Here is a 22,500-nt window from a genome sequence, read left to right as displayed (position 1 = left end):
ACTGCTTTTGATCCAGAGAAGGGGTGTATTACAGTTTTTTCTGATTGCTTAAGCACATTTTTTGTAACTATTGGCTATTTTTTCAAAACTCTACACACAAATAAGAAAACCTGTCACCCAATTATCAAAACATTGTAGTTCTCTTGCAAAAGCAAACACAGCTAGATTAACTCTTCACACCTTCGTAAAAATGGTGTTTCCGTATCAAACAGTACACACAAGCCATCATCTACTAAGCACACAATGCGCCAACTGCACACTGATGGTATGAATAAAAAACACATCTGGCTTTTGCTTTCTCTGTGCAGAAGGTAGGCTATGTCAGTTAACTTCAAGTACTGGTGTTTATTCACACACATCAAAACAAACACAAGTGTTTATATCCAAGTATAGGATTATTTGCAATCGCCATATTGACTATATGGGTTTCTTGGTCTGCAGTGAACATGCTTCCTCTGCCCCAGCATCTGGTCGTCTAGCAATTCTGTAAAGTAACAATTTCAGTATTTTTACATCTATGGTATTGTTGTGTTTCTCATTAGCATATGGCAGTGCTACAAATCTTAGTGCAAAGTGACTGCACTAACCGATTCTCATTTCAAAATTTCCGTATGATGCTTGCTACAGTGTAGCGGCGCGAGTTAGGCTGGACCCGTTGGCCAGCTTCCCTCAGGGTCATTCCACGGTTGATTACACGGTCCACTATTGTAGCTCTGATGTCATCAGCAATTCTATGTCTTACTCTTCTTACCCTTCCTCGTCCTCCTCTCCTCCCTCCTCATCCTCCTCTTGCTCCTCCTTGTCCTTGTCGTCCTCTTTTTCCTACTTCTTCACCTCCACGTCCTCTTCCTCGGCCTCCTCTACTTCTCACTCTTCCAGCTCCCTCCATTGTTCTCCACACACAGAGCTTACCTGTATTATAGTGCTTGGGCTGATTGCAAAGTGAACTAATTATCTAAAAAAGTTTTCACATGTGACAGTGTGCCAGACAGTTGGCAAAATAGTGTAAATAATGGCCGTAAATGTGTATAGTTTTGCTAGGAGTGCGTTGATCATTTGGAAATTGAGTGCAAAGCAGTGAGTTGTGTTTACAGTTCTGCAAAAAGAGTGCTGTGCAGTGGATTGTAGCTACAGGTTTGCAAAGTGTGTGTTACAAAATGGCAAACTGAGTGCAAAGCAGTGTTTGTGCTTTTAGTTTTGCAAACTCAGTGAGTGGTTTTGCTATAAGTATTAATAGTTTTAGAAAATGTGCTATAAGAATCACAGTTAGGGTTTAAGCATTCAGCAAAAACTGTAAGAATGGAGAGTATGGAGGGAGGTTGAGTGCCATGAAGGATGGGTGGTCTGTAAACCAGTTGCGGACCAAAGCAGCCCTATGGAAACTAACATTGTCCCATATGATGACATATCGGGTCTGCTCTGGTCTCTGAACAGTGAGCATGTCATGCAAGGTGTCCAGGAATGCAATAATGTGTGCAGTGTTGTATGGGCCTATGGTTGCATGATGGTGAACAACACCATTTTGGCTTATAGCTGCACACATGGTTATGTTACCACCACGTTGTCCTGGGACATTGATGATGGCACGGTGTCCAATTATGTTCCTGCCACGTCTCCTGGTTTTACTGAGGTTAAAACCGGCCTCATCTACAAAAAGTAGCTCATGTCCCGTTGCATCTGCTTCTAGTTCCATCACTCTCTGGACAAGACAAAACAAATGCAACACATCAGGCCCATGCACAGCACTACAGTATGCACTTCCAAATTCAGAACCAATGACACTAGCTTACCTGCACATAGTCATATCGCAGTTGCTTTACAAGTTCTGTGTTTCTCTCGAAAGGAACTCTGTAAATTTGCTTCATTCTTATTCTGTGGCGCGCAAGTACACGACTTAGTGCAGAAATGCTTGCACTGTGTATATTTTGAAAGATGGTGTCATTATCAATTATGCGCTGCTGTATTTCGCGCAGTCTTATTGCATTATTGGCAATCACCATGTTCACTATATGGGTCTCTTGCTCTGGAGTGAACATTCTGCCTCTGCCCCCAACATCTGGACGTCTAGCAATTCTGTAAAGTAACAATTTCAGTATTTTTGCAAGTATGGTACTGTTGTCTTTCTCATTAGAGTATGGCAGCGCTACAAAGTACTTACCGATTCTCATTTCGAAATGTCCTAATGATGCTTGCCACAGTGTAGCGGCTCAGTTTAGGCTGAACCCGTTGGCCAGCTTCCCTCAGGGTCATCCCATGGTTGATGACATGGTCCACTATTGTAGCTCTGATGTCATCAGTTATTCTGTTTCTTACTCTTCTTACCCTTCCTCTTTCCCCTCCTCGTCCTCTTCTTGCTCCTCCTTGTCCTCTTCCTCTAACTTCCTCTAACCCTCTTGCTTCTTCACCTCCATGTCCTCTTCCTCCAACTTCTTCACCTCCACGTCCTCTTCCTCAAACTTCTTCACCTCCACGTCCTCTTCCTCCAACTTCTTCACCTCCACGTCCTCTCCCTCGGCCTCCTCTGATTCTCACTCTTCTCACTCTTACTGCTCCTTCCATTGTACTCCACATAGACAGCTTACCTGTGGCCTGTTTATAGTGCTTAGGCTGATTGCAAAGTGAACTAATTATCTAAAAAAGTTTTCACATGTGACAGTGTGCCAGACAGTTGGCAAAATAGTGTAAATAATAGCCTTAAATGTGTATAGTTTTGGTAGGAGTGCGTTGATCATTTGGAAATTGAGTGTAAAGCAGTGAGTTGTGTTTACAGTTCTGCAAAAAGAGTGCTGTGCAGTTGATTGTAGCTACAGGTTTGCAAAGTGTGTGTTACAAAATGGCAAACTGAGTGCAAAGCAGTATTTGTGCTTTTAGTTTTGCAAACTCAGTGAGTGGTTTTGCTATAAGTATTAATAGTTTTAGAAATTGTGCTATAAGAATCACAGTTAGGGTTTAAGCATTCAGAAAAAACTGTAAAAGACCCAAAGCAGATGCCCATTAATGAGGGCACATTAACAACATTGCTTTTGGCTGTTTTCACCAATGTCTTGTTCTGCTGGCCGAGGCTAACTACACCACACCAGGCCCTGTGCTGGTTCCTGAGGCCATCTTCAAAAATCCAGGGCCTGTGCTGCTGGATAAATGCTAAACTGAGTCTTTGGCTTAGGGTATTAGGCAAGCATGCAGGTAGGGTTATAGGATTGTGTTCGTAACTTCAGGTACTGGCCACCTCATCACTTGATTCCATAAATTGACACATTGTGCAGTGGGCAGCAGCTTACGGCCATACCACCCTGAGCACGCCTGACCTCGTCTGATCTCGGAAGCTAAGCAGGGCTGGGCTTGGTTAGTACTTGGATGGGAGACTGCCTGGGAATACCTGGTGCTTTAAGCCTTTCATTTTCATGTCATTGAACTGCTTTTGATCCAGAGAAGGGGTGTATTAAAAGACCCAAAGCAGCTGCCCATTAATGAGGGCACATTAACGACATTGCTTTTGGCTGTTTTCACAAAGTTCTTGTTCTGCTGGCTGAGGCCACCTACAACACACCAGGGCCAGTGCTGCTGGCCGAGGCTAACTACACCACACCAGGCCCTGTGCTGGTTCCTGAGGCCATCTTCAAAAATCCAGGGCCTGTGCTGCTGGATAAATGCTAAACTGAGTCTTTGGCTTAGGGTATTAGGCAAGCATGCAGGTAGGGTTATAGGATTGTGTTCGTAACTTCAGGTACTGGCCACCTCATCACTTGATTCCATAAATTGACACATTGTGCTGTGGGCAGCAGCTTACGGCCATACCACCCTGAGCACGCCTGATCTCGGAAGCTAAGCAGGGCTGGGCTTGGTTAGTACTTGGATGGGAGACTGCCTGGGAATACCTGGTGCTGTAAGCCTTTCATTTTCATGTCATTGAAATGCTTTTGATCCAGAGAAGGGGTCTATTAAAAGACCCAAAGCAGCTGCCCATTAATGAGGGCACATTAACGACATTGCTTTTGGCTGTTTTCACCAATGTCTTGTTCTGCTGGCTGAGGCCACCTACAACACACCAGGGCCAGTGCTGCTGGCCGAGGCTAACTACACCACACCAGGCCCTGTGCTGGTTCCTGAGGCCATCTTCAAAAATCCAGGGCCTGTGCTGCTGGATAAATGCTAAACTGAGTCTTTGGCTTAGGGTATTAGGCAAGCATGCAGGTAGGGTTATAGGATTGTGTTCGTAACTTCAGGTACTGGCCACCTCATCACTTGATTCCATAAATTGACACATTGTGCTTTGGGCAGCAGCTTACGGCCATACCACCCTGAGCACGCCTGACCTCGTCTGATCTCGGAAGCTAAGCAGGGCTGGGCTTGGTTAGTACTTGGATGGGAGACTGCCTGGGAATACCTGGTGCTGTAAGCGTTTCATTTTCATGTCATTGAACTGCTTTTTATCCAGAGAAGGGGTGTATTAAAAGACCCAAAGCAGCTGCCCATTAATGAGGGCACATTAACGACATTGCTTTTGGCTGTTTTCACCAATGTCTTGTTCTGCTGGCTGAGGCCACCTACAACACACCAGGCCCTGTGCTCGTTCCTGAGGCCATCTTCAAAAATCAAGGGCCCGTGCTGCTGGATAAATGCTAAACTGAGACTTTGGGTTAGGGTATTAGGCAAGCATGCAGGTAGGGTTATAGGATTGTGTTCGTAACTTCAGGTACTGGCCACCTCATCACTTGATTCCATAAATTGACACATTGTGCTGTGGGCAGCAGCTTACGGCCATACCACCCTGAGCACGCCTGACCTCGTCTGATCTCGGAAGCTAAGCAGGGCTGGGCTTGGTTAGTACTTGGATGGGAGACTGCCTGGGAATACCTGGTGCTGTAAGCCTTTCATTTTCATGTCATTGAACTGCTTTTGATCCAGAGAAGGGGTGTATTAAAAGACCCAAAGCAGCTGCCCATTAATGAGGGCACATTAACGACATTGCTTTTGGCTGTTTTCACCAATGTCTTGTTCTGCTGGCTGAGGCCACCTACAACACACCAGGGCAAGTGCTGCTGGCCGAGGCTAACTACACCACACCAGGCCCTGTGCTGGTTCCTGAGTCCATCTTCAAAAATCCAGGGCCTGTGCTGCTGGATAAATGCTAAACTGAGTCTTTGGCTTAGGGTATTAGGCAAGCATGCAGGTAGGGTTATAGGATTGTGTTCGTAACTTCAGGTACTGGCCACCTCATCACTTGATTCCATAAATTGACACATTGTGCTGTGGGCAGCAGCTTACGGCCATACCACCCTGAGCACGCCTGACCTCGTCTGATCTCGGAAGCTAAGCAGGGCTGGGCTTGGTTAGTACTTGGATGGGAGACTGCCTGGGAATACCTGGTGCTGTAAGCCTTTCATTTTCATGTCATTGAACTGCTTTTGATCCAGAGAAGGGGTGTATTAAAAGACCCAAAGCAGCTGCCCATTAATGAGGGCACATTAACGACATTGCTTTTGGCTGTTTTCACAAATGTCTTGTTCTGCTGGCTGAGGCCACCTACAACACACCAGGGCCAGTGCTGCTGGCCGAGGCTAACTACACCACACCAGGCCCTGTGCTGGTTCCTGAGGCCATCTTCAAAGATCCAGGGCCTGTGCTGCTGGATAAATGCTAAACTGAGTCTTTGGCTTAGGGTATTAGGCAAGCATGCAGGTAGGGTTATAGGATTGTGTTCGTAACTTCAGGTACTGGCCACCTCATCACTTGATTCCATAAATTGACACATTGTGCTGTGGGCAGCACCTTACGGCCATACCACCCTGAGCACGCCTGACCTCGTCTGATCTCGGAAGTTAAGCAGGGCTGGGCTTGGTTAGTACTTGGATGGGAGACTGCCTGGGAATACCTGGTGCTGTAAGCCTTTCATTTTCATGTCATTGAACTGCTTTTGATCCAGAGAAGGGCTGTATTAAAAGACCCAAAGCAGCTGCCCATTAATGAGGGCACATTAACGACATTGCTTTTGGCTGTTTTCACCAATGTCTTGTTCTGCTGGCTGAGGCCACCTACAACACACCAGGGCCAGTGTTGTTGGCCGAGGCTAACTACACCACACCAGGCCCTGTGCTGGTTCCTGAGGCCATCTTCAAAAATCCAGGGCCTGTGCTGCTGGATAAATGCTAAACTGAGTCTTTGGGTTAGGGTATTAGGCAAGCATGCAGGTAGGGTTATAGGATTGTGTTCGTAACTTCAGGTACTGGCCACCTCATCACTTGATTCCATAAATTGACACATTGTGTTCTGGGCAGCAGCTTACGGCCATACCACCCTGAGCACGCCTGACCTCGTCTTCTCTCGGAAGCTAAGCAGGGCTGGGCTTGGTTAGTACTTGGATGGGAGACTGCCTGGGAATACCTGGTGCTGTAAGCCTTTCATTTTCATGTCATTGAACTGCTTTTGATCCAGAGAAGGGGTGTATTAAAAGACCCAAAGCAGCTGCCCATTAATGAGGGCACATTAAAGACATTGCTTTTGGCTGTTTTCACCAATGTCTTGTTCTGCTGGCTGAGGCCACCTACAACACACCAGGGCCAGTGCTGCTGGCCGAGGCTTACTACACCACACCAGGCCCTGTGCTGGTTCCTGAGGCCATCTTCAAAAATCCAGGGCCTGTGCTGCTGGATGAATGCTAAACTGAGTCTTTGGCTTAGGGTATTAGGCAAGCATGCAGGTAGGGTTATAGGATTGTGTTCGTAACTTCAGGTAATGGCCACCTCATCACTTGATTCCATAAATTGACACATTGTGCTGTGGGCAGCAGCTTACGGCCATACCACCCTGAGCACGCCTGACCTCGTCTGATCTCGGAAGCTAAGCAGGGCTGGGCTTGGTTAGTACTTGGATGGGAGACTGCCTGGGAATACCTGGTGCTGTAAGCCTTTCATTTTCATGTCATTGAACTGCTTTTGATTCAGAGAAGGGGTGTATTAAAAGACCCAAAGCAGCTTCCCATTAATGAGGGCACATTAACAACATTGCTTTTGGCTGTTTTCACCAATGTCTTGTTCTGCTGGCTGAGGCCACCTACAACACACCAGGGCAAGTGCTGCTGGCCAAGGCTAACTACACCACACCAGGCCCTGTGCTGGTTCCTGAGGCCATCTTCAAAAATCCAGGTCCTGTGCTGCTGGATAAATGCTAAACTGAGTCTTTGGGTTAGGGTATGAGGCAAGCATGCAGGTAGGTTTATAGGATTGTGTTCGTAACTTCAGGTACTGGCCACCTCATCACTTGATTCCATAAATTGACACATTGTGCTGTGGGCAGCAGCTTAAAGGCCATACCACCCTGAGCACGCCTGACCTCGTCTGATCTCGGAAGCTAAGCAGGGCTGGGCTTGGTTAGTACTTGGATGGGAGACTGCCTGGGAATACCTGGTGCTGTAAGCCTTTCATTTTCATGTCATTAAACTGCTTTTGATCCAGAGAAGGGGTGTATTAAAATACCCAAAGCAGCTGCGCATTAATGAGGGCACATTAACGACATTGCTTTCGCTGTTTTCACCAATGTCTTGTTCTGCTGGCTGAGGCCACCTACAACACACCAGGGCCAGTGCTGCTGGCCGAGGCTAACTACACCACACCAGGCCCTGTGCTGGTTCCTGAGGCCATCTTCAAAAATCCAGGGCCTGTGCTGCTGGATAAATGCTAAACTGAGTCTTTGGCTTAGGGTATTAGGCAAGCCTGCAGGTAGGGTTATAGGATTGTGTTCGTAACTTCAGGTACTGGCCACCTCATCACTTGATTCCATAAATTGACACATTGTGCTGTGGGCAGCAGCTTACGGCCATACCACCCTGAGCACGCCTGACCTCGTCTTCTCTCGGAAGCTAAGCAGGGCTGGGCTTGGTTAGTACTTGGATGGGAGACTGCCTGGGAATACCTGGTGCTGTAAGCCTTTCATTTTCATGTCATTGAACTGCTTTTGATCCAGAGAAGGGGTGTATTAAAAGACCCAAAGCAGCTGCCCATTAATGAGGGCACATTAAAGACATTGCTTTTGGCTGTTTTCACCAATGTCTTGTTCTGCTGGCTGAGGCCACCTACAACACACCAGGGCCAGTGCTGCTGGCCGAGGCTTACTACACCACACCAGGCCCTGTGCTGGTTCCTGAGGCCATCTTCAAAAATCCAGGGCCTGTGCTGCTGGATGAATGCTAAACTGAGTCTTTGGCTTAGGGTATTAGGCAAGCATGCAGGTAGGGTTATAGGATTGTGTTCGTAACTTCAGGTAATGGCCACCTCATCACTTGATTCCATAAATTGACACATTGTGCTGTGGGCAGCAGCTTACGGCCATACCACCCTGAGCACGCCTGACCTCGTCTGATCTCGGAAGCTAAGCAGGGTTGGGCTTGGTTAGTACTTGGATGGGAGACTGCCTGGGAATACCTGGTGCTGTAAGCCTTTCATTTTCATGTCATTGAACTCCTTTTGATTCAGAGAAGGGGTGTATTAAAAGACCCAAAGCAGCTGCCCATTAATGAGGGCACATTAACGACATTGCTTTTGGCTGTTTTCACCAATGTCTTGTTCTGCTGGCTGAGGCCACCTACAACACACCAGGGCAAGTGCTGCTGGCCAAGGCTAACTACACCACACCAGGCCCTGTGCTGGTTCCTGAGGCCATCTTCAAAAATCCAGGGCCTGTGCTGCTGGATGAATGCTAAACTGAGTCTTTGGCTTAGGGTATTAGGCAAGCATGCAGGTAGGGTTATAGGATTGTGTTCGTAACTTCAGGTAATGGCCACCTCATCACTTGATTCCATAAATTGACACATTGTGCTGTGGGCAGCAGCTTACGGCCATACCACCCTGAGCACGCCTGACCTCGTCTGATCTCGGAAGCTAAGCAGGGCTGGGCTTGGTTAGTACTTGGATGGGAGACTGCCTGGGAATACCTGGTGCTGTAAGCCTTTCATTTTCATGTCATTGAACTCCTTTTGATTCAGAGAAGGGGTGTATTAAAAGACCCAAAGCAGCTGCCCATTAATGAGGGCACATTAACGACATTGCTTTTGGCTGTTTTCACCAATGTCTTGTTCTGCTGGCTGAGGCCACCTACAACACACCAGGGCAAGTGCTGCTGGCCAAAGCTAACTACACCACACCAGGCCCTGTGCTGGTTCCTGAGGCCATCTTCAAAAATCCAGGTCCTGTGCTGCTGGATAAATGCTAAACTGAGTCTTTGGGTTAGGGTATGAGGCAAGCATGCAGGTAGGTTTATAGGATTGTGTTCGTAACTTCAGGTACTGGCCACCTCATCACTTGATTCCATAAATTGACACATTGTGCTGTGGGCAGCACCTTACGGCCATACCACCCTGAGCACGCCTGACCTCGTCTGATCTCGGAAGCTAAGCAGGGCTGGGCTTGGATAGTACTTGGATGGGAGACTGCCTGGGAATACCTGGTGCTGTAAGCCTTTCATTTTCATGTCATTGAACTGCTTTTAATTCAGAGAAGGGGTGTATTAAAAGACCCAAAGCAGCTGCCCATTAATGAGGGCACATTAACGACATTGCTTTTGGCTGTTTTCACCAATGTCTTGTTCTGCTGGCTGAGGCCACCTACAACACACCAGGGCAAGTGCTGCTGGCCAAGGCTAACTACACCACACCAGGCCCTGTGCTGGTTCCTGAGGCCATCTTCAAAAATCCAGGTCCTGTGCTGCTGGATAAATGCTAAACTGAGTCTTTGGGTTAGGGTATGAGGCAAGCATGCAGGTAGGGTTATAGGATTGTGTTCGTAACTTCAGGTACTGGCCACCTCATCACTTGATTCCATAAATTAACACATTGTGCTGTGGGCAGCAGCTTACGGCCATACCACCCTGAGCACGCCTGACCTCGTCTGATCTCGGAAGCTAAGCAGGGCTGGGCTTGGTTAGTACTTGGATGGGAGACTGCCTGGGAATACCTGGTGCTGTAAGCCTTTCATTTTCATGTCATTGAACTGCTTTTGATCCAGAGAAGGGGTGTATTAAAAGACCCAAAGCAGCTGCCCATTAATGAGGGCACATTAACGACATTGCTTTTGGCTGTTTTCACCAATGTCTTGTTCTGCTGGCTGAGGCCACCTACAACACACCAGGGCCAGTGCTGCTGGCCGAGGCTAACTACACCACACCAGGCCCTGTGCTGGTTCCTGAGGCCATCTTCAAAAATCCAGGGCCTGTGCTGCTGGATAAATGCTAAACTGAGTCTTTGGCTTAGGGTATTAGGCAAGCATGCAGGTAGGGTTATAGGATTGTGTTCGTAACTTCAGGTACTGGCCACCTCATCACTTGATTCCATAAATTGACACATTGTGCTGTGGGCAGCAGCTTACGGCCATACCACCCTAAGCACGCCTGACCTCGTCTGATCTCGGAAGCTAAGCAGGGCTGGGCTTGGTTAGTACTTGGATGGGAGACTGCCTGGGAATACCTGGTGCTGTAAGCCTTTCATTTTCATGTCATTGAACAGCTTTTGAGCCAGAGAAGGGGTGTATTAAAAGACCCAAAGCAGCTGCCCATTAATGAGGGCACATTAACGACATTGCTTTTGGCTGTTTTCACCAATGTCTTGTTCTGCTGGCTGAGGCCACCTACAACACACCAGGGCCAGTGCTGCTGGCCCAGGCTAACTACACCACACCATGCCCTGTGCTGGTTCCTGAGGCCATCTTCAAAAATCCAGGCCCTGTTCTACTGGATAAATGCTAAACTGAGTCTTTGGCTTAGGGTATTAGGCAAGCATGCACGTAGGGTTATAGGATTGTGTTCGTAACTTCAGGTACTGGCCACCTCATCACTTGATTCCATAAATTGACACATTGTGCTGTGGGCAGCACTTTACTGCCATACCACCCTGAGCACGCCTGACCTCGTCTGATCTCGGAAGCTAAGCAGGGCTGGGCTTGGTTAGTACTTGGCTGGGAGACTGCCTGGGAATACCTGGTGCTGTAAGCCTTTCATTTTCATGTCATTGAACTGCTTTTGATCCAGAGAAGGGGTGTATTAAAAGACCCAAAGCAGCTGCCCATTAATGAGGGCACATTAACGACCTTGCTTTTGGCTGTTTTCACCAATGTCTTGTTCTGCTGGCTGAGGCCACCTACAACACACCAGGGCCAGTGCTGCTGGCCGAGGCTAACTACACCACACCAGGCCCTGTGCTGGTTCCTGAGGCCATCTTCAAAAATCCAGGGCCTGTGCTGCTGGATAAATGCTAAACTGAGTGTTTGGCTTAGGGTATTAGGCAAGCATGCAGGTAGGGTTATAGGATTGTATTCGTAACTTCAGGTACTGGCCACCTCATCACTTGATTCCATAAATTGAAACATTGTGCTGTGGGCAGCAGCTTACGGCCATACCACCCTGAGCACGCCTGACCTCGTCTGATTTCGGAAGCTAAGAAGGCCGGGCTTGGTTAGTACTTGGATGGGAGACTGCCTGGGAATACCTGGTGCTGTAAGCCTTTCATTTTAATGTCATTGAACTGCTTTTGATCCAGAGAAGGGCTGTATTAAAAGACCCAAAGCAGCTGCCCATTAATGAGGGCACATTAACGACATTGCTTTTGGCTGTTTTCACCAATGTCTTGTTCTGCTGGCTGAGGCCACCTACAACACACCATTGCCAATGCTGCTGGCCGAGGCTAACCACACCACACCAGGCCCTGTGCTGGTTCCTGAGGCCATCTTCAAAAATCCAGGGCCTGTGCTGCTGGATAAATGCTAAACTGAGTCTTTGGCTTAGGGTATTAGGCAAGCATGCAGGTAGGGTTATAGGATTGTGTTCGTAACTTCAGGTACTGGCCACCTCATCACTTGATTCCATAAATTGACACATTGTGCTGTGGGCAGCAGCTTACGGCCATACCACCCTGAGCACGCCTGACCTCGTCTGATCTCGGAAGCTAAGCAGGGCTGGGCTTGGTTAGTACTTGGATGGGAGACTGCCTGGGAATACCTGGTGCTGTAAGCCTTTTATTTTCATGTCATTGAACTGCTTTTGATCCAGAGAAGGGGTGTATTAAAAGACCCAAAGCAGCTGCCCATTAATGAGGGCACATTAACGACATTGCTTTTGGCTGTTTTCACCAATGTCTTGTTCTGCTGGCTGAGGCCACCTACAACACACCAGGGCCAGTGCTGCTGGCCGAGGCTAACTACACCACACCAGGCCCTGTGCTGGTTCCTGAGGCCATCTTCAAAAATCCAGGGCCTGTGCTGCTGGATAAATGCTAAACTGAGTCTTTGGCTTAGGGTATTAGGCAAGCATGCAGGTAGGGTTATAGGATTGTGTTCGTAACTTCAGGTACTGGCCACCTCATCACTTGATTCCATAAATTGACACATTGTGCTGTGGGCATCAGCTTACGGCCATACCACCCTGAGCACGCCTGACCTCGTCTGATCTCAGAAGTTAAGCAGGGCTGGGCTTGTTTAGTACTTGGATGGGAGACTGCCTGGGAATACCTGGTGCTGTAAGCCTTTCATGTCATTGAACTGCTTTTGATCCAGAGAAGGGGTGTATTAAAAGACCCAAAGCAGCTGCCCATTAATGAGGGCACATTAACGACATTGCTTTTGGCTGTTTTCACCAATGTCTTGTTCTGCTGGCTGAGGCCACATACAACACACCAGAGCCCGTGCCGCTGGCCGAGGCTAACTACAACAATCCAGGCCCTGTGCTGGTTCCTGAGGCCATCTTCAAAAATCCAGGGCCTGTGCTGCTGGATAAATGCTAAACTGAGTCTTTGGCTTACGGTATTAGGCAAGCATGCAGGTAGGGTTATAGGATTGTGTTCGTAACTTCAGGTACTGGCCACCTCATCACTTGATTCCATAAATTGACACATTGTGCTGTGGGCAGCAGCTTACGGCCATACCACCCTGAGCACCCCTGACCTCGTCTGATCTCGGAAGCTAAGCAGGGCTGGGCTTGGTTAGTACTTGGATGGGAGACTACCTGGGAATACCTGGTGCTGTAAGCCTTTCATTTTCATGTCATTGAACTGCTTTTGATCCAGAGAAGGCGTGTATTAAAAGACCCAAAGCAGCTGCCCATTAATGAGGGCACATTAACGACATTGCTTTTGGCTGTTTTCACCAATGTCTTGTTCTGCTGGCTGAGGCCACCTACAACACACCAGGGCCAGTGCTGCTGGCCGAGGCTAACTACACCACACCAGGCCCTGTGCTGGTTCCTGAGGCCATCTTCAAAAATCCAGGGCCTGTGCTGCTGGATAAATGCTAAACTGAGTCTTTGGGTTAGGGTATTAGGCAAGCATGCAGGTAGGGTTATAGGATTGTATTCGTAACTTCAGGTACTGGCCACCTCATCACTTGATTCCATAAATTGAAACATTGTGCTGTGGGCAGCAGCTTACGGCCATACCACCCTGAGCACGCCTGACCTCGTCTGATTTCGGAAGCTAAGCAGGGCTGGGCTTGGTTAGTACTTGGATGGGAGACTGCCTGGGAATACCTGGTGCTGTAAGCCTTTCATTTTCATGTCATTGAACTGCTTTTGATCCAGAGAAGGGGTGTATTAAAAGACCCAAAGCAGCTGCCCATTAATGAGGGCACATTAACGACATTGCTTTTGGCTGTTTTCACCAATGTCTTGTTCTGCTGGCTGAGGCCACCTACAACACACCAGGGCCAGTGCTGCTGGACGAGGCTAACTACACCACACCAGGCCCTGTGGTGGTTCCTGAGGCCATCTTCAAAAATCCAGGGCCTGTGCTGCTGGATAAATGCTAAACTGAGTCTTTGGGTTAGGGTATTAGGCAAGCATGCAGGTAGGGTTATAGGATTGTGTTCGTAACTTCAGGTACTGGCCACCTCATCACTTGATTCCATAAATTGACACATTGTGCTGTGGGCAGCAGCTTACGGCCATACCACCCTGAGCACGCCTGACCTCGTCTGATCTCGGAAGCTAAGCAGGGCTGGGCTTGGTTAGTACTTGGATGGGAGACTGCCTGGGAATACCTGGTGCTGTAAGCCTTTCATTTTCATCTCATTGAACTGCTTTTGATCCAGAGAAGGGGTGTATTAAAAGACCCAAAGCAGCTGCCCATTAATGAGGGCACATTAACGACATTGCTTTTGGCTGTTTTCACCAATGTCTTGTTCTGCTGGCTGAGGCCACCTACAACACACCAGGGCCAGTGCTGCTGGCCGAGGCTAACTACACCACACCAGGCCCTGTGCTGGTTCCTGAGGCCATCTTCAAAAATCCAGGGCCTGTGCTGCTGGATAAATGCTAAACTGAGTCTTCGGGTTAGGGTATTAGGCAAGCATGCAGGTAGGGTTATAGGATTGTGTTCGTAACTTCAGGTACTGGCCACCTCATCACTTGATTCCATAAATTGACACATTGTGCTGTGGGCAGCAGCTTACGGCCATACCACCCTGAGCACGCCTGACCTCGTCTGATCTCGGAAGCTAAGCAGGGCTGGGCTTGGTTAGTACTTGGATGGGAGACTGCCTGGGAATACCTGGTGCTGTAAGCCTTTCATTTTCATCTCATTGAACTGCTTTTGATCCAGAGAAGGGGTGTATTAAAAGACCCAAAGCAGATGCCCATTAATGAGGGCACATTAACGACATTGCTTTTGGCTGTTTTCACCAATGTCTTGTTCTGCTGGCTGAGGCCACCTACAACACACCAGGGCCAGTGCTGCTGGCCGAGTAAACTACACCACACCAGGCCCTGTGCTGGTTCCTGAGGCCATCTTCAAAAATCCAGGTCCTGTGCTGCTGGATAAATGCTAAACTGAGTCTTTGGGTTAGGGTATGAGGCAAGCATGCAGGTAGGGTTAAAGGATTGTGTTCGTAACTCCAGGTACTGGCCACCTCATCACTTGATTCCATAAATTGACACATTGTGCTGTGGCCAGCAGCTTACAGCCATACCACCCTGAGCACGCCTGACCTCGTCTGATCTCGGAAGCTAAGCAGGGCTTGGCTTGGTTAGTACTTGGATGGGAGACTGCCTGGGAATACCTGGTGCTGTAAGCCTTTCATTTTCATGTCATTGAACTGCTTTTGATCCAGAGAAGGGGTGTATTAAAAGACCCAAAGCAGCTGCCCATTAAATAGGGCACATTAACGACATTGCTTTTGGCTGTTTTCACCAATGTCTTGTTCTGCTGGCTGAGGCCACCTACAACACACCAGGGCCAGTGCTGCTGGCCGAGGCTAACTACACCACACCAGGCACTGTGCTGGTTCCTGAGACCATCTTCAAAAATCCAGGGCCTGTGCTGCTGGATAAATGCTAAACTGAGTCTTTGGGTTAGGGTATGAGGCAAGCATGCAGGTAGGGTTATAGGATTGTGTTCGTAACTTCAGGTACTGGCCACCTCATCACTTGATTCCATAAATTGACACATTGTGCTGTGGGCAGCAGCTTACGGCCATACCACCCTGAGCACGCCTGATCTCGGAAGCTAAGCAGGGCTGGGCTTGGTTAGTACTTGGATGGGAGACTGCCTGGGAATACCTGGTGCTGTAAGCCTTTCATTTTCATCTCATTGAACTGCTTTTGATCCAGTGAAGGGGTGTATTAAAAGACCCAAAGCAGATGCCCATTAATGAGGGCACATTAACGACATTGCTTTTGGCTGTTTTCACCAATGTCTTGTTCTGCTGGCTGAGGCCACCTACAACACACCAGGGCCAGTGCTGCTGGCCGAGTAAACTACACCACACCAGGCCCTGTGCTGGTTCCTGAGGCCATCTTCAAAAATCCAGGTCCTGTGCTGCTGGATAAATGCTAAACTGAGTCTTTGGGTTAGGGTATGAGGCAAGCATGCAGGTAGGGTTATAGGATTGTGTTCGTAACTCCAGGTACTGGCCACCTCATCACTTGATTCCATAAATTGACACATTGTGCTGTGGCCAGCAGCTTACAGCCATACCACCCTGAGCACGCCTGACCTCGTCTGATCTCGGAAGCTAAGCAGGGCTTGGCTTGGTTAGTACTTGGATGGGAGACTGCCTGGGAATACCTGGTGCTGTAAGCCTTTCATTTTCATGTCATTGAACTGCTTTTGATGCAGAGAAGGGGTGTATTAAAAGACCCAAAGCAGCTGCCCATTAAATAGGGCACATTAACGACATTGCTTTTGGCTGTTTTCACCAATGTCTTGTTCTGCTGGCTGAGGCCACCTACAACACACCAGGGCCAGTGCTGCTGGCCGAGGCTAACTACACCACACCAGGCACTGTGCTGGTTCCTGAGACCATCTTCAAAAATCCAGGGCCTGTGCTGCTGGATAAATGCTAAACTGAGTCTTTGGGTTAGGGTATGAGGCAAGCATGCAGGTAGGGTTATAGGATTGTGTTCGTAACTTCAGGTACTGGCCACCTCATCACTTGATTCCATAAATTGACACATTGTGCTGTGGGCAGCAGCTTACGGCCAAACCACCCTGAGCACGCCTGATCTCGGAAGCTAAGCAGGGCTGGGCTTGGTTAGTACTTGGATGGGAGACTGCCTGGGAATACCTGGTGCTGTAAGCCTTTCATTTTCATGTCATTGAACTGCTTTTGATCCAGAGAAGGGGTGTATTAAAAGACCCAAAGCACCTGCCCATTAATGAGGGCACATTAACGACATTGCTTTTGGCTGTTTTCACCAATGTCTTGTTCTGCTGGCTCAGGACACCTACAACACAAAAGGACCTGTGCTGCTGGCCGAGGCTAACTACACCACACCATGCCCTGTGCTGGTTCCTGAGGCCATCTTCAAAAATCCAGGGCCTGTGCTGCTGGAAAAATGCTAAACTGAGTCTTTGGGTTAGGGTATTAGGCAAGCATGCAGGTAGGGTTATAGGATTGTGTTCGTAACTTCAGGTACTGGCCACCTCATCACTTGATTCCATAAATTGACACATTGTGCTGTGGGCAGCAGCTTACGGCCATACCACCCTGAGCACGCCTGACCTCGTCTGATCTCGGAAGCTAAGCAGGGCTGGGCTTGGTTAGTACTTGGATGGGAGACTGCCTGGGAATACCTGGTGCTGTAAGCCTTTCATTTTCATGTCATTGAACTGCTTTTGATCCAGAGAAGGGGTGTATTAAAAGACCCAAAGCAGCTGCCCATTAAATAGGGCACATTAACGACATTGCTTTTGGCTGTTTTCACCAATGTCTTGTTCTGCTGGCTGAGGCCACCTACAACACACCAGGGCCAGTGCTGCTGGCCGAGGCTAACTACACCACACCAGGCACTGTGCTGGTTCCTGAGGCCATCTTCAAAAATCCAGGGCCTGTGCTGCTGGATAAATGCTAAACTGAGTCTTTGGGTTAGGGTATGAGGCAAGCATGCAGGTAGGGTTATAGGATTGTGTTCGTAACTTCAGGTACTGGCCACCTCATCACTTGATTCCATAAATTGACACATTGTGCTGTGGGCAGCAGCTTACGGCCAAACCACCCTGAGCACGCCTGATCTCGGAAGCTAAGCAGGGCTGGGCTTGGTTAGTACTTGGATGGGAGACTGCCTGGGAATACCTGGTGCTGTAAGCCTTTCATTTTCATGTCATTGAACTGCTTTTGATCCAGAGAAGGGGTGTATTAAAAGACCCAAAGCACCTGCCCATTAATGAGGGCACATTAACGACATTGCTTTTGGCTGTTTTCACCAATGTCTTGTTCTGCTGGCTCAGGACACCTACAACACACCAGGACCTGTGCTGCTGGCCAAGGCTAACTACACCACACCATGCCCTGTGCTGGTTCCTGAGGCCATCTTCAAAAATCCAGGGCCTGTGCTGCTGGAAAAATGCTAAACTGAGTCTTTGGGTTAGGGTATTAGGCAAGCATGCAGGTAGGGTTATAGGATTGTGTTCGTAACTTCAGGTACTGGCCACCTCATCACTTGATTCCATAAATTGACACATTGTGCTGTGGGCAGCAGCTTACGGCCATACCACCCTGAGCACGCCTGACCTCGTCTGATCTCGGAAGCTAAGCAGGGCTGGGCTTGGTTAGTACTTGGATGGGAGAATACCTGGTGCTGTAAGCCTTTCATTTTCATGTCATTGAACTGCTTTTGATCCAGAGAAGGGGTGTATTAAAAGACCCAAAGCAGCTGCCCATTAATGAGGGCACATTAACGACATTGCTTTTGGCTGTTTTCACCAATGTCTTGTTCTGCTGGCTGAGGCCACCTACAACACACCAGGGCCAGTGCTGCTGGCCGAGGCTAACTACACCACACCAGGCCCTGAGCTGGTTCCTGAGGCCATCTTCAAAAATCCAGGGCCTGTGCTGCTGGATAAATGCTAAACTGAGTCTTTGGCGTAGGGTTAATTGGCAAGCATGCAGGTAAGGTTATAGGATTGTGTTCGTAACTTCAGGTACTGGCCACCTCATCACTTGATTCCATAAATTGACACATTGTGCTGTGGGCAGCAGCTTACGGCCATACCACCCTGAGCACGCCTGACCTCGTCAGATCTCGGAAACTAAGCAGGGCTGGGCTTGGTTAGTACTTTGATGGGAGACTGCCTGGGAATACCTGGTGCTGTAAGCCTCTCATTTCCATGTCACTGAACTGCTTTTGATCCAGAGAAGGGGTGTATTAAAAGACCCAAAGCAGCTGCCCATTAATGAGGGCACATTAACGACATTGCTTTTGGCTGTTTTCACCAATGTCTTGTTCTGCTGGCTGAGGCCACCTACAACACACCAGGGCCAGTGCTGCTGGCCGAGGCTAACTACACCACACCAGGCCCTGTGCTGGTTCCTGAGGCCATCTTCAAAAATCCAGGGCCTGTGCTGCTGGATAAATGCTAAACTGAGTCTTTGGCTTAGGGTATTAGGCAAGCATGCAGGTAGGGTTATAGGATTGTGTTCGTAACTTCAGGTACTGGCCACCTCATCACTTGATTCCATAAATTGACACATTGTGCTGTGGCCAGCAGCTTACGGCCATACCACCCTGAGCATGCCTGATCTCGGAAGTTAAGCAGGGCTGGTCTTGGTTAGTACTTGGATGGGAGACTGCCTGGGAATACCTGGTGCTGTAAGCCTTTCATGTCATTGAACTGCTTTTGATCCAGAGAAGGGGTGTATTAAAAGACCCAATGCAGCTGCCCATTAATGAGGGCACATTAACGACATTGCTTTTGGCTGTTTTCACCAATGTCTTGTTCTGTTGGCTGAGGCCACCTACAACACACCAGGGCCAGTGCTGCTGGCCGAGGCTAACTACACCACACCAGGCCCTTTGCTGGTTCCTGAGGCCATCTTCAAAAATCCAGGGCCTGTGCTGCTGGATAAATGCTAAACTGAGTCTTTGGGTTAGGGTATTAGGCAAGCATGCAGGTAGGGTTATAGGATTGTGTTCGTAACTTCAGGTACTGGCCACCTCATCACTTGATTCCATAAATTGACACATTGTGCTGTGGGCAGCAGCTTACGGCCATACCACCCTGAGCACGCCTGACCTCGTCTGATCTTGGAAGCTAAGCAGGGCTGGGCTTGGTTAGTACTTGGATGGTAGACTGCCTGGGAATACCTGGTGCTGTAAGCCTTTCATTTTCATGTCATTGAACTGCTTTTGATCCAGAGAAGGGGTGTATTAAAAGACCCAAAGCAGCTGCCCATTAATGAGCGCACATTAACGACATTGCTTTTGGCTGTTTTCACCAATGTCTTGTTCTGCTGGCTCAGGCCACCTACAACACACCAGGGCCAGTGCTGCTGGCCGAGGCTAACTACACCACACCAGGCCGTGTGCTGGTTCCTGAGGCCATCTTCAAAAATCCAGGGCCTGTGCTGCTGGATAAATGCTAAACTGAGTCTTTGGCTTAGGGTATTAGGCAAGCATGCAGGTAGGGTTATAGGATTGTGTTCGTAACTTCAGGTACTGACCACCTCATCACTTGATTCCATAAATTGACACATTGTGCTGTGGGCAGCAGCTTACGGCCATACCATCCTGAGCACGCCTGACCTCGTCTGATATCGGAAGCTAAGCAGGGCTGGGTTTGGTTAGTACTTGGATGGGAGACTGCCTGGGAATACCTGGTGCTGTAAGCCTTTCATTTTCATGTCATTGAACTGCTTTTGATTCAGAGAAGGGGTGTATTAAAAGACGCAAAGCAGCTGCCCATTAATGAGGGCACATTAACGACATTGCTTTTGGCTGTTTTCACCAATGTCTTGTTCTGCTGGCTGAGGCCACCTACAACACACCAGGGCCAGTGCTGCTGGCCGAGGCTAACTACACCACACCAGGCCCTGTGCTGGTTCCTGAGGCCATCTTCAAAAATCCAGGGCCCGTGCTGCTGGATAAATGCTAAACTGAGTCTTTGGGTTAGGGTATTAGGCAAGCTTGCAGGTAGGGTTATAGGATTGTGTTCGTAACTTCAGGTACTGGCCACCTCATCACTTGATTCCATAAATTGACACATTGTGCTGTGGGCAGCAGCTTACGGCCATACCACCCTGAGCACTCCTGACCTCGTCTGATCTCGGAAGCTAAGCAGGGCTGGGCTTGATTCGTACTTGGATGGGAGACTGCCTGGGAATACCTGGTGCTGTAAGCCTTTCATTTTCATGTCATTGAACTGCTTTTGATCCAGAGAAGGGGTGTATTAAAAGACCCAAAGCAGCTGCCCATTAATGAGGGCACATTAACGACATTGCTTTTGGCTGTTTTCACCAATGTCTTGTTCTGCTGGCTGAGGCCACCTACAACACACCAGGGCCAGTGCTGCTGGCCGAGGCTAACTACACCACAACAGGCCCTGTGCTGGTTCCTGAGACCATCTTCAAAAATCCAGGGCCTGTGCTGCTGGATAAATGCTAAACTGAGTCTTTGGCTTAGGGTATTAGGCAAGCATGCAGGTAGGGTTATAGGATTGTGTTCGTAACATCAGGTACTGGCCACCTCATCACTTGATTCCATAAATTGACACATTGTGCTGTGGGCAGCAGCTTACGGCCATACCACCCTTAGCACGCCTGACCTCGTCTGATCTCGGAAGCTAAGCAGGGCTGGGCTTGGTTAGTACTTGGATGGGAGACTGCCTGGGAATACCTGGTGCTGTAAGCCTTTCATTTTCATGTCATTGAACTGCTTTTGATCCAGAGAAGGGGTGTATTAAAAGACCCAAAGCAGCTGCCCATTAATGAGGGCACACTAACGACATTGCTTTTGGCTGTTTTCACCAATGTCTTGTTCTGCTGGCTGAGGCCACCTACAACACACCAGGCCCTGTGCTGGTTCCTGAGGCCATCTTCAAAAATCCAGGGCCCGTGCTGCTGGATAAATGCTAAACTGAGTCTTTGGGTTAGGGTATTAGGCAAGCATGCAGGTAGGGTTATAGGATTGTGTTCGTAACATCAGGTACTGGCCACCTCATCACTTGATTCCATAAATTGACACATTGTGCTGTGGGCAGCAGCTTACGGCCATACCACCCTTAGCACGCCTGACCTCGTCTGATCTCGGAAGCTAAGCAGGGCTGGGCTTGGTTAGTACTTGGATGGGAGACTGCCTGGGAATACCTGGTGCTGTAAGCCTTTCATTTTCATGTCATTGAACTGCTTTTGATCCAGAGAAGGGGTGTATTAAAAGACCCAAAGCAGCTGCCCATTAATGAGGGCACACTAACGACATTGCTTTTGGCTGTTTTCACCAATGTCTTGTTCTGCTGGCTGAGGCCACCTACAACACACCAGGCCCTGTGCTGGTTCCTGAGGCCATCTTCAAAAATCCAGGGCCCGTGCTGCTGGATAAATGCTAAACTGAGTCTTTGGGTTAGGGTATTAGGCAAGCATGCAGGTAGGGTTATAGGATTGTGTTCGTAATTTCAGGTACTGGCCACCTCATCACTTGATTCCATAAATTGACACATTGTGCTGTGGGCAGCAGCTTACGGCCATACCACCCTGAGCACGCCTGACCTCGTCTGATTTCGGTAGCTAAGCAGGGCTGGGCTTGGTTAGTACTTGGATGGGAGACTGCCTGGGAATACCTGGTGCTGTAAGCCTTTCATTTTCATGTCATTGAACTGCTTTTGATCCAGAGAAGGGGTGTATTAAAAGACCCAAAGCAGCTGCCCATTAATGAGGGCACATTAACGACATTGCTTTTGGCTGTTTTCACCAATGTCTTGTTCTGCTGGCTGAGGCTACCTACAACACACCAGGGCCAGTGCTGCTGGCCGAGGCTAACTACACCACACCAGGCCCTGTGCTGGTTCCTGAGGCCATCTTCAAAAATCCAGGGCCTGTGCTGCTGGATAAATGCTAAACTGAGTCTTTGGCTTAGGGTATTAGGCAAGCATGCAGGTAGGGTTATAGGATTGTGTTCGTAACTTCAGGTACTGGCCACCTCATCACTTGATTCCATAAATTGACACATTGTGCTGTGGGCAGCAGCTTACGGCCATACCACCCTGAGCACGCCTGACCTCGTCTGATCTCGGAAGCTAAGTAGGGCTGGGCTTGCTTAGTA

General features: G+C 48.7%; 1 protein-coding gene, 12 non-coding genes and 27 pseudogenes across 13 annotated transcripts in view; 39 read left to right on the top strand and 1 right to left on the bottom strand.

Moving 5' to 3' along the window:
* Positions 1 to 1,273: 1,273 nt before the first annotated feature.
* Positions 1,274 to 22,500, bottom strand: part of LOC148105105 (uncharacterized) — a 29,979-nt gene continuing 8,752 nt past the window's right edge. Inside the window, exons 2-4 of the mRNA XM_087838362.1 lie at positions 2,159 to 2,399; positions 1,791 to 2,073; positions 1,274 to 1,699 (exon numbers count right to left, since the gene is read on the bottom strand). Of these exons, the coding sequence (XP_087694488.1) occupies positions 1,274 to 1,699; positions 1,791 to 2,073; positions 2,159 to 2,399 (950 nt within the window). The remainder of the gene's footprint in view (positions 1,700 to 1,790; positions 2,074 to 2,158; positions 2,400 to 22,500) is intronic.
* Positions 3,273 to 3,391, top strand: LOC148105161 (5S ribosomal RNA; annotated as a pseudogene).
* Positions 3,782 to 3,890, top strand: LOC148105160 (5S ribosomal RNA; annotated as a pseudogene).
* On the top strand, positions 4,281 to 4,399 carry LOC148105159 (5S ribosomal RNA; annotated as a pseudogene).
* Positions 4,751 to 4,869, top strand: LOC148105158 (5S ribosomal RNA). The gene has a single exon (XR_015718825.1). It is a non-coding gene; the product is annotated as a 5S ribosomal RNA (ribosomal RNA).
* LOC148105157 (5S ribosomal RNA) lies at positions 5,260 to 5,378 on the top strand. The gene has a single exon (XR_015718824.1). It is a non-coding gene; the product is annotated as a 5S ribosomal RNA (ribosomal RNA).
* On the top strand, positions 5,769 to 5,887 carry LOC148105156 (5S ribosomal RNA; annotated as a pseudogene).
* Positions 6,278 to 6,396, top strand: LOC148105155 (5S ribosomal RNA; annotated as a pseudogene).
* LOC148105154 (5S ribosomal RNA) lies at positions 6,787 to 6,905 on the top strand. Its single transcript, XR_015718823.1, has one exon. It is a non-coding gene; the product is annotated as a 5S ribosomal RNA (ribosomal RNA).
* Positions 7,297 to 7,415, top strand: LOC148105153 (5S ribosomal RNA; annotated as a pseudogene).
* On the top strand, positions 7,805 to 7,923 carry LOC148105152 (5S ribosomal RNA; annotated as a pseudogene).
* Positions 8,314 to 8,432, top strand: LOC148105151 (5S ribosomal RNA). The gene has a single exon (XR_015718687.1). It is a non-coding gene; the product is annotated as a 5S ribosomal RNA (ribosomal RNA).
* On the top strand, positions 8,823 to 8,941 carry LOC148105150 (5S ribosomal RNA). Its single transcript, XR_015718822.1, has one exon. It is a non-coding gene; the product is annotated as a 5S ribosomal RNA (ribosomal RNA).
* Positions 9,332 to 9,450, top strand: LOC148105149 (5S ribosomal RNA; annotated as a pseudogene).
* Positions 9,841 to 9,959, top strand: LOC148105148 (5S ribosomal RNA). Its single transcript, XR_015718821.1, has one exon. It is a non-coding gene; the product is annotated as a 5S ribosomal RNA (ribosomal RNA).
* Positions 10,350 to 10,468, top strand: LOC148105147 (5S ribosomal RNA; annotated as a pseudogene).
* On the top strand, positions 10,859 to 10,977 carry LOC148105146 (5S ribosomal RNA; annotated as a pseudogene).
* On the top strand, positions 11,368 to 11,485 carry LOC148105145 (5S ribosomal RNA; annotated as a pseudogene).
* On the top strand, positions 11,876 to 11,994 carry LOC148105144 (5S ribosomal RNA). The gene has a single exon (XR_015718820.1). It is a non-coding gene; the product is annotated as a 5S ribosomal RNA (ribosomal RNA).
* On the top strand, positions 12,385 to 12,503 carry LOC148105143 (5S ribosomal RNA). Its single transcript, XR_015718676.1, has one exon. It is a non-coding gene; the product is annotated as a 5S ribosomal RNA (ribosomal RNA).
* Positions 12,888 to 13,006, top strand: LOC148105142 (5S ribosomal RNA). Its single transcript, XR_015718941.1, has one exon. It is a non-coding gene; the product is annotated as a 5S ribosomal RNA (ribosomal RNA).
* Positions 13,397 to 13,515, top strand: LOC148105141 (5S ribosomal RNA; annotated as a pseudogene).
* LOC148105140 (5S ribosomal RNA) lies at positions 13,906 to 14,024 on the top strand. Its single transcript, XR_015718818.1, has one exon. It is a non-coding gene; the product is annotated as a 5S ribosomal RNA (ribosomal RNA).
* Positions 14,415 to 14,533, top strand: LOC148105139 (5S ribosomal RNA). The gene has a single exon (XR_015718817.1). It is a non-coding gene; the product is annotated as a 5S ribosomal RNA (ribosomal RNA).
* Positions 14,923 to 15,041, top strand: LOC148105138 (5S ribosomal RNA; annotated as a pseudogene).
* Positions 15,432 to 15,540, top strand: LOC148105137 (5S ribosomal RNA; annotated as a pseudogene).
* LOC148105136 (5S ribosomal RNA) lies at positions 15,930 to 16,048 on the top strand (annotated as a pseudogene).
* On the top strand, positions 16,439 to 16,547 carry LOC148105135 (5S ribosomal RNA; annotated as a pseudogene).
* On the top strand, positions 16,938 to 17,056 carry LOC148105134 (5S ribosomal RNA). Its single transcript, XR_015718816.1, has one exon. It is a non-coding gene; the product is annotated as a 5S ribosomal RNA (ribosomal RNA).
* LOC148105133 (5S ribosomal RNA) lies at positions 17,447 to 17,555 on the top strand (annotated as a pseudogene).
* Positions 17,946 to 18,054, top strand: LOC148105132 (5S ribosomal RNA; annotated as a pseudogene).
* LOC148105131 (5S ribosomal RNA) lies at positions 18,446 to 18,564 on the top strand (annotated as a pseudogene).
* LOC148105130 (5S ribosomal RNA) lies at positions 18,955 to 19,063 on the top strand (annotated as a pseudogene).
* On the top strand, positions 19,448 to 19,566 carry LOC148105129 (5S ribosomal RNA; annotated as a pseudogene).
* Positions 19,957 to 20,075, top strand: LOC148105128 (5S ribosomal RNA; annotated as a pseudogene).
* LOC148105127 (5S ribosomal RNA) lies at positions 20,466 to 20,584 on the top strand (annotated as a pseudogene).
* LOC148105126 (5S ribosomal RNA) lies at positions 20,975 to 21,093 on the top strand (annotated as a pseudogene).
* LOC148105125 (5S ribosomal RNA) lies at positions 21,445 to 21,563 on the top strand (annotated as a pseudogene).
* Positions 21,915 to 22,033, top strand: LOC148105124 (5S ribosomal RNA; annotated as a pseudogene).
* The window catches only part of LOC148105123 (5S ribosomal RNA), a 119-nt pseudogene continuing 42 nt past the window's right edge, over positions 22,424 to 22,500 (top strand).

Source organism: Neolamprologus brichardi, chromosome 3 (genome assembly GCF_056152115.1).
Source record: "Neolamprologus brichardi isolate AB-2024 chromosome 3, ASM5615211v1, whole genome shotgun sequence".
NCBI lineage: Eukaryota > Metazoa > Chordata > Actinopteri > Cichliformes > Cichlidae > Neolamprologus > Neolamprologus brichardi.
Note: the sequence above shows the minus strand (reverse complement) of the source record. Positions and strands in the feature narration are given on the sequence as shown.